This window comes from Octodon degus, unplaced genomic scaffold, assembly GCF_000260255.1.
Source record: "Octodon degus isolate 3935 unplaced genomic scaffold, OctDeg1.0 scaffold00147, whole genome shotgun sequence".
Lineage (NCBI taxonomy): Eukaryota > Metazoa > Chordata > Mammalia > Rodentia > Octodontidae > Octodon > Octodon degus.
In genome coordinates, this window is record NW_004524723.1 from 1,708,363 (window position 1) to 1,721,725 (window position 13,363).

At 41.2% G+C, this 13,363-nt stretch overlaps 1 protein-coding gene across 1 annotated transcript in view; it reads right to left on the reverse strand.

The window, feature by feature from the left end:
* Window positions 1-8,323: 8,323 nt before the first annotated feature.
* The window catches only part of Scn11a (sodium voltage-gated channel alpha subunit 11), a 145,955-nt gene continuing 140,915 nt past the window's right edge, over window positions 8,324-13,363 (reverse strand). The window contains exons 25-26 of the mRNA XM_023702198.1: window positions 12,565-12,835; window positions 8,324-9,336 (exon numbers count right to left, since the gene is read on the reverse strand). Coding sequence (XP_023557966.1) covers window positions 8,324-9,336; window positions 12,565-12,835 — 1,284 coding nt within the window. The remainder of the gene's footprint in view (window positions 9,337-12,564; window positions 12,836-13,363) is intronic.

Below are 13,363 nucleotides of genomic sequence, written 5' to 3' on the forward strand. Positions count from 1 at the left end.
GTTGAATGTGATGATATAATCAGACTCACCTGCCTGGTGCCTGAGCTGAAGGGAAGCAGTTCTCAGAGTTTAGGTCTCGTTTAAAAATATCACACGTGGATGTTAGATTTTAATAAATGGCTTTTTTTGATCATATGGTTTTTCTTTTTTATTTAGCCAATCTACATGCTGGAGAACTCTGAGTGACTTTTCACATTAGACCGGCCATGCATTTCTATGATAAATACTGAATGGTTTGATGTATTGAAAAAATTATATTTGTGAATTTGATTTGCTAAACTTTGTAGAAATGCTTTGAATCTATAGTCATTAAGAATATTAATAGTTTTCTTTCATTGAAATGTCTTTGGTTTTCATATCCAGGTAATGTTGGCCTCATAGAAGGAACTAAAAGTATTTCTCTCTTTTTAAAAATTTTATTTATTTGTTTATTTATTCATTCATTCTGTACAGGGTCTCACTCCACAGCTTGGACTTGTAGTGATCCTCCTGTCTCAGCCTCCCCAGCTCTGGGATTATAGGCCTGCACCACCATGCCTGGTTTCAGTGTGGCATTCTTGTGGTTCCAGGGGCCATCACATGTGGTAGCAGAGATCAAACCAGGGTCCTTGCACTTGCCAGGCAGATGCTTAGGCTGCCGAGCTATCACCACAGCCCTATTGATCTGTCTTTAATTTTCTGGAAGTTTGTATAGGACTGGAATTCTTTTCCTCTTTTCAGATAATTCATCATCTGAAGCCATTTGGGCCTGAAATTTTCTTTGTGGTAAGGACTTTGGCTAGTCATTTTTTAAAACAAACATAGCACTATCCAAATTCTCATTTCTTTTCTAATGTGGTTTGTGTCTTTTGGGGAATTTGTCTACTTCATCTGTGCTGTTGAGCTTATCAGAATGAAATTGTGATCCTGCTATCTGTGGAGTCTGTGGTGATAATGCTGCTCTGGTTTTGATATTGATCATTCAGCTCTTTTATTTTCCTACTTAGTCCAGCTAAAGGTTTATCACAGCTTTTGATTTTCTCTATTTTTTCCTGCTTTGTATTTTATTAATTTTTTAATCTTTATTATTTAGCTTTTTCTTCTTACTTCAGGTTGAATTTACTCTCTTTTCTCCAGTTTATTATGGAAGCCAAGGAAGTCACTGATGGGGTAACTTTATTTAACATTTTAATACTATACATTTCCCTCTGGCTACTGCTTTAGCTGTAACCTACACATTTTCAATGTTGTGCTTTTATTCTTTAGTTCGAAGTACTTTTTGATTTCCTTTTTAACTAATGAGTTAAAGAACATGGGAGTTGTTTTATATTTCTACATTTTTAGTGATTCCCCCCAACCATCTTTCTGTTGTTAATTTCTAATTCGATACGATCTAATAATGTACGTTAAGGATTTGAACATTTTAAATTTATTGAAAATTTCTTAACCTCACTTTGGGAAATATTCTGTATGTACCTTAAAGGATGTGTGTTTTACTCTTTTTTTTTTCTTATACTTGTGTCTTTTTTTTTTTTTTCATTTATTACCCTTTAAAAGAAAAAAAAAAACCTTACTTGAGAGACATTATGACAGTAAATGGTATATCATGACAAGAAGTACATATTTAGAAGACCAGGATGGCAGGCACTCCAAGTGTGACCCTTCTATTACACATCGCCATCCTCAGTGCAGTCGCCTGGCTTACAGGCACCAGCATATACAATTAGTCAGGGTGAGAATCTCACCAGCCAACTGCTAGTCTCAGAAACCTGCTGATGTCTCCCAGGATCACTGCCCCACCCATCTCATGCATACAAATGCATGGCTTTGCCCCTGTCATGTTTCCCAGCTTTTCTCCTTGCCCACTCCTCATTGTTCAATCCTCAAGTTCTCGGTTTCCTTTTATTTGCGTTGTACCTTTCTATATGTAATTCCTCTTTTGAGTTCTTATACTAGGAGACAATACAATATTTACACATGTGGGTCTGGTTTGAGATTGTTTCTACGTGTTCTTTGTTTTGTTCCATTGATCCACATGTCTGTTTTTGTGCCAGTACCATGCTGTTGTTATCACAGTAGCTTTGTAATGTAACTTGAGATCTGGGACTGTGATGCCTCCTGCTTGTTTTACTCTTATTAAATTGTATAAATAGCAAATAGGTCAAGCTGACCAGTTTTTGTTCAAATCTTCCATACCCTTTTGTAGTCCTACCCCAAAATGAAGCAGTCAAGCCCAGTTCCAGGTGTGACATTTTTTGTGCAAAACCATTATTCCCTAGAGAGGTGGCCACCACTTTAGGCTCTGCTGCCCTCTCAAGACTTAGTAGCCATCTTTCCTTTCCACTTCTACTGCTAAGATGGGTGATCCAGAACCTTCTTGAGACATCTATTTATATCCAAAGAAATATGTGTGAACTATTACACTTTAAACTAGTGATTTATGAGAAAGGCGATTTGGAAATCTGGCCAGGGCTCATGAATAAATAGAATATGATTTACTAGTGTGATTTGATTCAATAAGTGATTTTTAAATATAGAAAGAACCACTATAGTATGAAGAGGGAGTAAGGGGACTTGACATTTTGTTGGCACAGCAGGGACAATTTTCAAATTTAACCTCTGTTCTCATTCAGAGTGGCCCAAATGGATGGGTGCTGATGGAGGTGAAGGAAGGTTACAGTTGTATACCCAGGACAACTGCCTCTTATACCACCGCTGTGTGGCCAGCCACTTAAATCTACATTAATAGAAGTATATTGCCTTTGGGGCATCTGCTTTTAGAGAAGCAGATCAACCAGAGTTGGAGAAAGCCAAGGAAAAAATAGCAAAGGGATAAAATTAATGTCAAAATATAAAGGAGCCAAATACATTGACAGAGAATGTGTACATTAAATCTGAGAGGGGACTCAGCATCTCCCCAGTGCAGATTTCCATACTGTAAAAAGAACTCTGAAGGAACGCTATTATGTCTAGAGAAAAGAAACTGATGTCTAGAGGGTCACAAGCACCACCAGACGAATCCCACACTGTCCCTCAAGCTTCAACTGCACTGTCACTTCGGTCTGTGGAGCAGGAAGATATCACAGTGGATGGCTTGACATCTTGAGCCACATGCTTGCTTCTGAATCTTGGTGGCCAGGTTGGCTGCACAGCCTTGAATAAGCCTCTGATTTCCTTTCCAAGTCTGTTTGCTTACTTGCATAATGCAGGTTACACATATTTTTTACCTAACAAAGTTTTTGTAAAGATTCACTGAGCTGATGCTGGTGAAGGACTACCTAGTGCAGAATAAGTGCTCAGTAAATTCTAGCTCTTGTTTTCTGTCTCTTGGATTATTCCTTGTGTATGGAGGGAAAGGAGTACCCACTGAATGGCCCTGGAGGGTCTATCTCAGTTGCCAGGCAACAAATTCTCTGGGACTAATGGCTCCTGCTCTGCAAGCAGGGGAGCTGTACAGTATTTCAACTTCCTCAGGGGCATTAGGTGCCCATAGATGACACTGCTGGACTACTCCCTGGCCCCAGCCAGCTCCTGAGCCAGCTTCTGCTTATAAGTAAAACAAGCTCTCAGACTTATACTATGAAAAGGTAGAGAAAGACAGAAGCAAGGTTCTTTCTGGCAACAGCCATGTCACAGCATGGCTCCTGCACACTGCATACTGGGGTGGGGATAAAGATACTGCACTCTATCTCATCTTGGGGGTCTGTGAATTTCTCCTGTAAAACCTGCTCTGTGCCCATATTCTGTGCTGTAATACTTGCTTTACTTACCTTCCCTTACCCTGCCCCTGTCTCATGCCACTTCACAGGCACGTTCTTACCCCTGAAGAAGAGGTTAGAGACTTGTGGTCTATCCTTCCAGGAATTCATGCACTCCTAGTGATGAGAATGCCTGTCCACTCATTGTCCTCAATTTCTAGGCCTGCCTAGAGATTTTCCAGTGAACCTATCATCTTAAACTTCAGAAGTCTGAACACTGACTTAATTTTTGGATTTTTCTCCTCCTTAACCATGCAAACAAACAAACAAACAGAAGCAAACAAACAAAACCTTACTCTTCATACATATACTTATTTACTTGGTAACTTGGTAACTTGCACTGTCACTTGTCTTGTTACCCTAATCAAAAATCCTTTTTTTTTTTTAATTTTGGTACTAGGACTCAAACTCAGGACCTTGTGCTTGCCAGGCAGGCACTTATGCTGCTATCTCCACTGCCCCCTAATAAAAAATTCTAATGTGTCCCAGGCTCTACTTTCATAGCTAGTCAGGTGGAACAAGCATCATATGGTCACACTGTGCTGCCCTTTGGCCTTTCTGGCTCAGGGCTTCTTTGCCAGGCCCACATGATATCTTTCTTTCTTTTTTTTTTTTTTTAAATTACTTATTACATTTATTTATTGTGTGTGTGTGTGTGTGTGTGTGTGTGTGTGTGTGTGGCCAGCTCAGCCCACCAGGGGGCGGGGCTGGCTGGCATGTGGTGCTGGGGGATTGAACCGCGGTCCCTGTGCTTTGACAAGCTTGTTTCAAGTAAGTGCTTTAGACCACTGAGCCATCTCTCCAGCCCCGATATCTTTCTTTACGTTTCCACCCTGCATGCTGTGTCCTGTTATCTTTTCTTCCCATTAAAACACCTGTCAGTGTCTCCCCAGGAGGAGAAGAAATAGATGCCTAGAGATTCACAAGGACTACCAGACAAACCCTGCACTCTGCCGTCAGCTTCATCTGTGCTGCTGCTTCCTTCTGTGGGGCAGGGAGATATCACAGTGGATGGCTTGAGGTCTCGAGCCACATGCTTGCATCTGAATCCTGGTGGCCACAGACTGGCTGTGCAGCCTTAGTGTCCTTTCCAAGTCTCAGCTTCTTCACCTGCATAATGTAGGCTAAACATAATTTCTACTCATCACAGTTTTTGAGAAGATTCAGTGAGCTAATGCTGGTGCAGGACTACCTAGTACCAAGTAAGTGCTCAATAGATTCTAAGTCTTTGTAACTTCCTGTTGGTATTTGAGGCTGTCTGCAGACAGTGCATTTCTAAGATCTGGTTGCTGATGCCTACTACCTACGCTAGTTCAGTCAGTTGCATAGCTCAAACTTCCTTACACATTCTACTCTTCCATTTTAGTAACTCTTCAAAACCACAGCCACCTGTCAAACTACTGTATCCCCATCAAGCTTATCTCAGATGTCTCTCTCTTATGGATCTTTTCCCATTCACATCCCCAGAGCAGAGGTCTGCCTCTGGTTGGTGGCACTTGTTATAATGTTACCATCATGTGAACACTTGTTTGAGTCTCTTCCTAATTAGCATATTTCCTCTTGAGGTTAGGGGCCATTGGTGAGCCACTATGACTCATGCGATAGGTTATGGTTGTACTGCAAAGCCTTATGTGGTCATACGTGGAGCTTTATCAGGTGGCTAAATCTACAGTGCATGATAATCCATGGTGCAATGTTAGGATTAAGGTGCTTGGATTAAGGACGGATGATTATAAAATCAGTTCAATGATTGGTTTGGCACCACCCTAATCCTCATAGCCTGGATACAATATAAGGGAAAGAAAGAGACTTGTCTTGTCCCTTGCTTGTTTGTTTTTGCTGTCTTCTACAAAAACTGAACTGGTTTTCCTGTGATGCTCCTTTGCCAAGCCACCCTGCCTTGGAGCCAGCCGATTATGGACTGAAACCTCTACAGACTATGAGCTAAGTAAACCATTTCTCTCTTTAACTTTGGGTGTTAGGTATTTTGTCTCAGCAATTTTGGTCAACAGTTGACCAAAATTGAGAAGGGTTTAGTTACCTGGAGAAGAGGATTCAGGACAGGGGCCTGGCTTCATGGGCCTCTGTTGATCATGGATATTCAGGGCAGCTACAGGCAATAGAATTCAGACCAACCACGCTGCCTGTTGGGGTATGCTGGGAATTTGGCTAGTGAGTGAGATCTCCCTGAGCAGGGTGAGCTTTCTGGCACCACCCAAGGTTCAAATAATTCACTGCTTCCTGCCTTGGCTTTCCAAGTGCCAGGCTCGCATAGATTGTGATGCAGTGCTTGGAAAAGAACACTTTGGATATTTGCTGCCATCTAGTGAAGGAAGTGCAGTTCAACCTCAAGCAGAAGCTGTGTGACTCTGGGAATCCAGTCTTGGCCAAATAAAACCATGTGAGGGTGGACAGATGTACATGAGGACAGCTGGAGCTCCTGCACCAAGCAGATCACATCTTGGCCCGAGTATTAGCTGGAGTGGGCAAGATGACATTCTTCCAGATCCTTCTCCCTCTGCACTAAAGAGGTGCTCACATCAGAATGACGATGTCAGTCATCTTTCCCAGAGAACTTGGTAAGGATGTATAGAATTCTCAGTGATCACAACCAGAGGAATCACTTAAGAAAGTCACCGGTCATTCCCATGCCCCAAGGAGAACTTGGCTCTAACTTTAGAACCAGTGGCCCTTGCAGTCCTGCACAGAACCCTGCAATCCATCTCAAAGATTTCCCGATCCTGCCTACGCCCTCATTCCAGGCAGGGTGCAAAGCTATGTGTGTGTGCAAGTTGCTCAACCTCTTTGTGCCTCAGTGTCCTCACTTTTAAAGGAGGCCTACCTTATACTTACTAGCTCACTACATTTTCAAATGAAGTTACTTAGGACAAATGCTCAGCCAGTACCCAATGCATAAGAGCCGCTAGGTAAATATTAGATAATGATGTCATTACTATTTTTAAATCAATGCTCCAGAATACAAAGCTGCCTAGAACAGTCACAAAACCAAGGCCTGGATATTGTTAGTCCTTCAAAATAATCTCCAGCTCATGACAGGGTCTGGAGTGTGCATGCATTTGTGTTGCTGGTTGGAGGCTAAGCTCAGACCCCAGGCTGCTGGTACACACATCTGCTCTTCCCACCTACTGAAGTACAGAATTCTAGGGTTGTTCCTGGGAACTCTTCCTCTTTACCTATAAAATCACAATCTAGGCACTTTCAGAAAGCCAATTATTAGTTTAATGCTCCAGGGGTCTCTCTAATATTCATGAAAGTCTTGGACGGTGCTTGGCTATGTCCTCATGATAGACATGGGTTGTTCTCTGAGCTGTAATTCATGCAGACATTCAGCCAGAACTGAGTATAGGGCTTTCAGATGGTTAAAGTTACTGGCTAGCCATTATGTCGTAGCCTCCCCAGGCTCATAGCCCACATGCTGCCGAGTGGCGCTCTCTCCATGTAAGGTGTCCAGTGCTGAAGTTTTAGCCAGAGTCAAGTGGAGGTTCTTCACTGGTTCCAGAAACAAAGGATGTTGGGTTCTTTGTGGGCCTGCTCTCAAGAACACAGCATGCACAGCTCCTCCTGGCTTCATATCCAGTCACCTCATGAGACAAGACATGTTGGCACTATTCACATCATAGAAATCAAAATACTAAAAAGGATGGTTTTGGGCCTCTGAATGGTCAATTCAAAATGCTTACCAGACTGTCTGTTGGCAGCAGTCTTTAATTCCAAACAAAGAACCACATTAAACTATTTTGCACTCAAAACAAGATGAAAATATTAGTGTGCTAGCAGGGTGTAACGGCACACACTTGTCATCTGAGTGTTTTACAGGACCAAGGCAGAAGGACCGAAATTTGAGTCCAGTTTGGCCACTTTGTGACTTAACAAAAGCCCTGTCTCAAAACTTTGAAAGGGACTGAAGATGTAGCTCAGGACAAAGACTCTGGGTTCAACCTCCAGTATCACCAAACTGTGAAAATTACTGTAAAGTACAACAAATTACTGTACTATTTCAATGACATGTAAACTGAAAGTCTTATTTATTTATTCATTTATTACATAACAGATTATAGCTTCTGATAAGTCAAGAATATGCCTTTAGTTTTGAGATACACCCAAATTACTTAATGCTGAGCTGTTCCTTTATTGGCAGATTTTGAATTTTTACTCAGCATGCAAAAAAGCTACATATAACAAACTATATACTTGCATCAGGAAAACATTACACAGAGGTATTGGTTATTGTACCTAGAAACATACAGGAACACCATTTAAATTTTTAATACAATTTGATATCTTTTATTTTGTTTTTACATAACTTGATGTGTATTTCAACCCTAACATGTCCTCTGGAACCTTGTCTTAGGTCTCCTTCTTTATTAAATAGTACTGGTGGTTAAGATGGCAGCCTTATTGTAAATGTCTACAAGGATTAAAGTGTATAGGGAAACCTCACTTCTTTCAGCCAGAGAAAAGAAATGCAAGTTCAGTGAGTTCCATGCTGCTCACAACCAAACTATGGACCCTGGAGCCCTGAGGCTGAGGGCTGTGAGGCTGAGGCAGAGGCACAGATAAAGTGCTCAGTCATAATGAACCTTGCGCTTAGTCACCTCAGAGCCAGACAGGTCTCCATTGCAGAGTGTCTGGGGTGGTGAAGGAGGTCTGTTTTCCACAGCATACCTGGCTGTCTTCATCATGTACTTTCGGAAGGCCTTCTGAATAACAGCAGCACCCTTTTCCTCTGCCTTTCTCTTGGTAGTGGTGACTATGGGTTCATATAACTTCGTGAAAGGATTGGCTTCCATGAACTTCTCCTCCATCATTGCTTTCATAGTATCCAGGCCACTGGAATCACCAAGCACCCTGGTGGTGAAGGCAAAGAGAATATCCATGCAGTGCAGGCGATCTCCGCTTACCATAGGCAAATCCATTACCAGAAACTGGTACTTATTTGGTTTTGCCACTCGCAAAGGCTCAGGCAAGGCATCAGCAAAGTCAGAAAGGACAGAATAGCTGATAAACTGTGTTGCTTCAGGGTCAAACTTCTCCCAGACTTCATAGAATATTTCAAAGTCATCTTCACCCAAAGGCTCCTCACTTTCTTCAGTGGCTACATTGAAGTTCTCTAGAATCACAGCAATATACATGTTGACCACAATGAGAAAGGAGATGATAATGTAACTCACAAAGTAAGCAATGGGGAGACCAGGAAAGTAAGGTTTATCTGCGTGTGATCCCAGCATGGGGTCAAGGAGAGTATCCCAGCCTGCTGATGTGGTTATCTGGAAGAGACATAGCATGCTGCCAGAGAAAGTATCAAAGTTGAGTATCACATCAATTTCTTCTTTTGGACTTATTTTAGAAAGACAGTTCATACCAAAAATGGCATAAATAAACATAACCAAAAAGAGTAGAAGACCAATGTTGAATAGGGAGGGAAGGGACATCATCAGAGCAAAGAGGAGAGTCCTGATTCCTCGCGCTGCCCGAACAAGTCTCAGGATTCGGCCAATTCGAGCCAAACGGACAATTCTGAGGAGTGTTGGAGGAAAAGGCATGGCCACAGTGTTTTCCAGTAAGGTAACCACCGTACCTGGAGAAGAACAGTTAATGAATTGCCATTAGGCACATTGGTTTCAAACCCAGTCCATCTTCTGCCTCAGAGTCCCAGTAGGACCAACTTTGTATTAATACTTGGTAATCTATACACAACATGAAGCATTTTCTTTCTAATATCAGAGAAAATATCTATCAGTGCCTTTGCTTAAAAAATAATTTCCAAGAATAAAACAGCTTTAGATAGAATAAAATGTAGAAAATACTGACGATAACCAAGGAAAAGAGTCAGTTTACAAATGGCTATTTGTGAATTAGCTCACATACTTGAAGTTTATTATCTATGTTGAATTTTTTAAAGCTATTCATGGAGTAAGAAACGCAATAGTTCTCCATCTAAAAAGGTAGATAGAACAACTAGTCTTTTAGATTAGTGTGCAAGGAGAACTTTCTGCTATTTAGTGGATGGCTTAAGCCTCTGTTGCCAGTTGAAACTGTGGAATCCTTACTTGCAGAGTTCCTTAAAAGGGACAAGCTCTTATTTGTTCACAGAAATTTGCATACAGCCCTGTTACAGGTGAGAAACCTTACCTGATGAAAGGGCCACCGTCTGTGTAAGATGGGAGGAAGGTCGTAGTATTGGGATGCTTATCTTTAGGCTAAAGCTGCTTGTGAATCTCACATCTGTCCATAAGCTCTCTCCAAGAACTTCTCAGTCAAATCTCACAAAGCTTAAGACATGAAATTGAGAGATACTTTCCTTGTTGCAGTGGACACTCCAGAAATGGCATCATTTCAAGTGGAGTTTTGGGCTGTTGAATACTTGGTCTGAAGTGTCACCTATTCTATCACTGCCTGCTCTACAGCCAAGTGATACAAGGATTTAAAGCAATTCACATTGGGCCCAAACATTATAGAATGGTGGAGACATATTTGCCTCATGTACACATGGTTTTGTTCTTGTTCTGAGGGTCCTCTAAGGTCATCAGTGGGTCCCAGGCTGTGAAAATGCTTTTGCCATCACCTCATGACAAAAGAGAACTAGTGGATGATGTGCCTCACTGGTGGCTCAACTGTGCTGAAGTTTAATTCATTCATTACCTGGGCAGTTGACTCTGGCATGTGAAATGTATGAAGTGCCAATTCAGCAACATTCATCCTTAAGTCCTGGTATCTTAAGGATGATATATCAGGGGACTCTGATATCTTTCTCACTCATCAAGCACACAAAACACTGTTCATCCTCTGAGCTCTGTTCAATTAATTTCCCTATCTTTTTCTGACATTTTAAAATAACTAAATTTTAATACTTCAACTGGATTTTTAACTCCTATAGAGAGAGAGGTTCACTTCAACCCATACTTTTAAAACCTATTATTCTGAAAGCTTAGGAGTTTGGAAGAGCATCAAAGTGAAGAACTAGATGACAGATGTGCTGGCAAGGGGACATAAACTTTTGCTCACACTGGTATCCAGCATGTGTAAATGCAGTAATGTGGCACTGTTTAGAGGATAGATGTCTGCAAAAACTGCACAGTACCTGGTGAGACCTGGAAGAAAGGGTGGAAGGAGTGGATGAATGCCTTCGCTTATTAGAGGAAGAGCTCTTTGAGCTCCAGGGGTGGAGGGGGGCAGTGCTACCCCAGACTCATCCTGACTTCCATTAATTTTTTCATGCATTTTTAGTACAGGGTCTACAGGGTCTCATTACAGAGATCAGACTCATAGTGATTCTCCTGTTTTCAGCCTCCCAAGTGCTGGGATTACAGGTGCACACCACCAAGCCCAGTGGGTCTCATTACGGAGATCAGACTTATAGTGATTCTCCTGTTTTCAGCCTCCCAAGTGCTCAGATTATAGGTACACACCACCAAGCCGTCTCAATCGTCGCCTTAGCTTTCCTGGGATGGGGATGGCATGGCAGGCCGGTATTGAACCCTAGCCGCTGTGCTCTGCCTAAGCAGGTGCTTTAGTCCACTGAGCCATCTGGACAGCCCTCCATTACTGCTTTCTATTGACTCATTTCTGACTTTCATTGCTGCTGCCGGTTCCACCAGAACATGTGAATGGAACTGACCAACAAAGATGAAGGTTTATCTACTGTGAACATGTGGGAAGATCTGCTGCCAGACTATCTACATAGACTTCATGGCTTAGAAACCAGAGCAGACTATGGACTGAAGCACTCTTTTAATCTCTGATGTATCTGCATTGCTGCACTAGCATAAGGAACCAAAATATTTTGGTCTAATGTGTCTGTTTCATGCATCCTTCCTGAGACTGCACACAAGTACCCACTTAAGAAATCAGTTTTCCTTGTCTTCATTGCTTTTTGAACCATGAGAAGGGCTTCTGAACAGCTTTATATAATTACAAAAAGTCAAATTAATGGTTTAGCTAAAATTAGACTTTCAAAAAATTCCAGGTAAACCCTAACACTTTTAGTTGTGTGTATTTCATACAAGAGTATAAGGCAGGTGTTTAGTGGTAGAGTTCACATTTAGTATGTACGAAGTTCTGTGTTTGACATACAGCGTGCACACACGCGCACACACACACACACACACACACACAGACACGGACACGGACACGGCAATAATTCTCTTTCCCCTCTATTCCTACCCATTAGCCACACGGTTTAGGTAACCTGTATGTGATGAGGGGAAACGTAGTGATGACAGGATTAGGCTGGTTGATGAACGCGTTCACACAGTTGACACAAGCATAGTTTACACTGCGTTTGGAATGAACATGGGATTCAGAATAAAGAGAAAACACTGCTTATTCATATCGACACTTCTGGAAGTCCAATCTTAGTAGACCATGGGCCTATAAAGGAGGGGAAGTCCAGTAATTGTGATCTGGAATCCATGTGGATTTTGAAGAAAGGAAAATCATGGATACCAAATGCCAAATCCTTAAGCCTATAAAAATGCTCACTAGTGCTCAGAGTGGCATAGGGAAGGTAGAACTTTGATTGGCTTACCTGGATAGGTCAAATGTCACCACAGAATTTCTAAGTCACATTCATTTGTGTATCACTATTGAACAAATCTATTTCAGTTGTGTACATAAGGGAATGGAAAATATTCTGTATTGCTTAGCAATCTTAGTGGCATTAGTACAATCTTTTTTTTTTTCTTCAAAAATTACACTGAGCCTAATTTGTTGCTTTGTGAATAGTCTGAACACAATTCCAAAGGGTACTATGTGCAGGTTTACTTATGTCTCAGTTTAAAGCTCCTTGGCTGCTGAGTTCACTTACTAATAATAGAAAGAAGCACGACCACACAGTCAAATAAATTCCAGCCATTGGTGAAGTAGTATTGCCTCAAAGCAAAGATTTTGATGAGACACTCTACTGTAAAGATGATCACAAAGGCTGTGTTGATATGTTCAAGGACCACAGTTGTGGAAGGGAGTTGGTCTCGAGTCTCAGCCATCATACAAATCATGTTTAGGACAATGAGACCTATGATGAAGACATCAAAGAGCTGGTGTGTGACCAAGTCAAACACAAGACCTTGACATTTGTTCTGAGGAGAGAGAGACAGAGAAAAAAAAGAAGAAATCACTGATTATTTTGAATTTTCATCATGAAATTGCATACATTTAAGAGGCACATTCATACAGCAGGATTTGTTCTTTTTTACAATTAAGGCAGTTCCTTGAAAAATACACAGACCTTTCTAAAAGGGCAAAAAAAAATCTTGCTTTCTTTTCATTTAGATTTTCACTTAAATTTAATTAGTTAAACAGGGGGCTTTAAAGTGTATACTTACAGTTTTAATTTCACTTAAAAAATCTATAGATTAAAAATCTTATTAACATAACTTGCATGTGATAGAGTATGTTATTTGGGTGAAATAAAGCAGCTCATGCTGGATTTAATTCTAAAATAATGAATCTCAATCTGTATATTTCATCTATTTCTGTTTTATTTTCAAAAATATTAATGCAGAAAATATACTTATTTAAGTAACTTGCATAAAATAGAATGAACAGAGACCCAGTCCTAGCCCAGGTCCGGTGAGTGTGCGGAGAGTTTCCTGCTACCCTGCGCC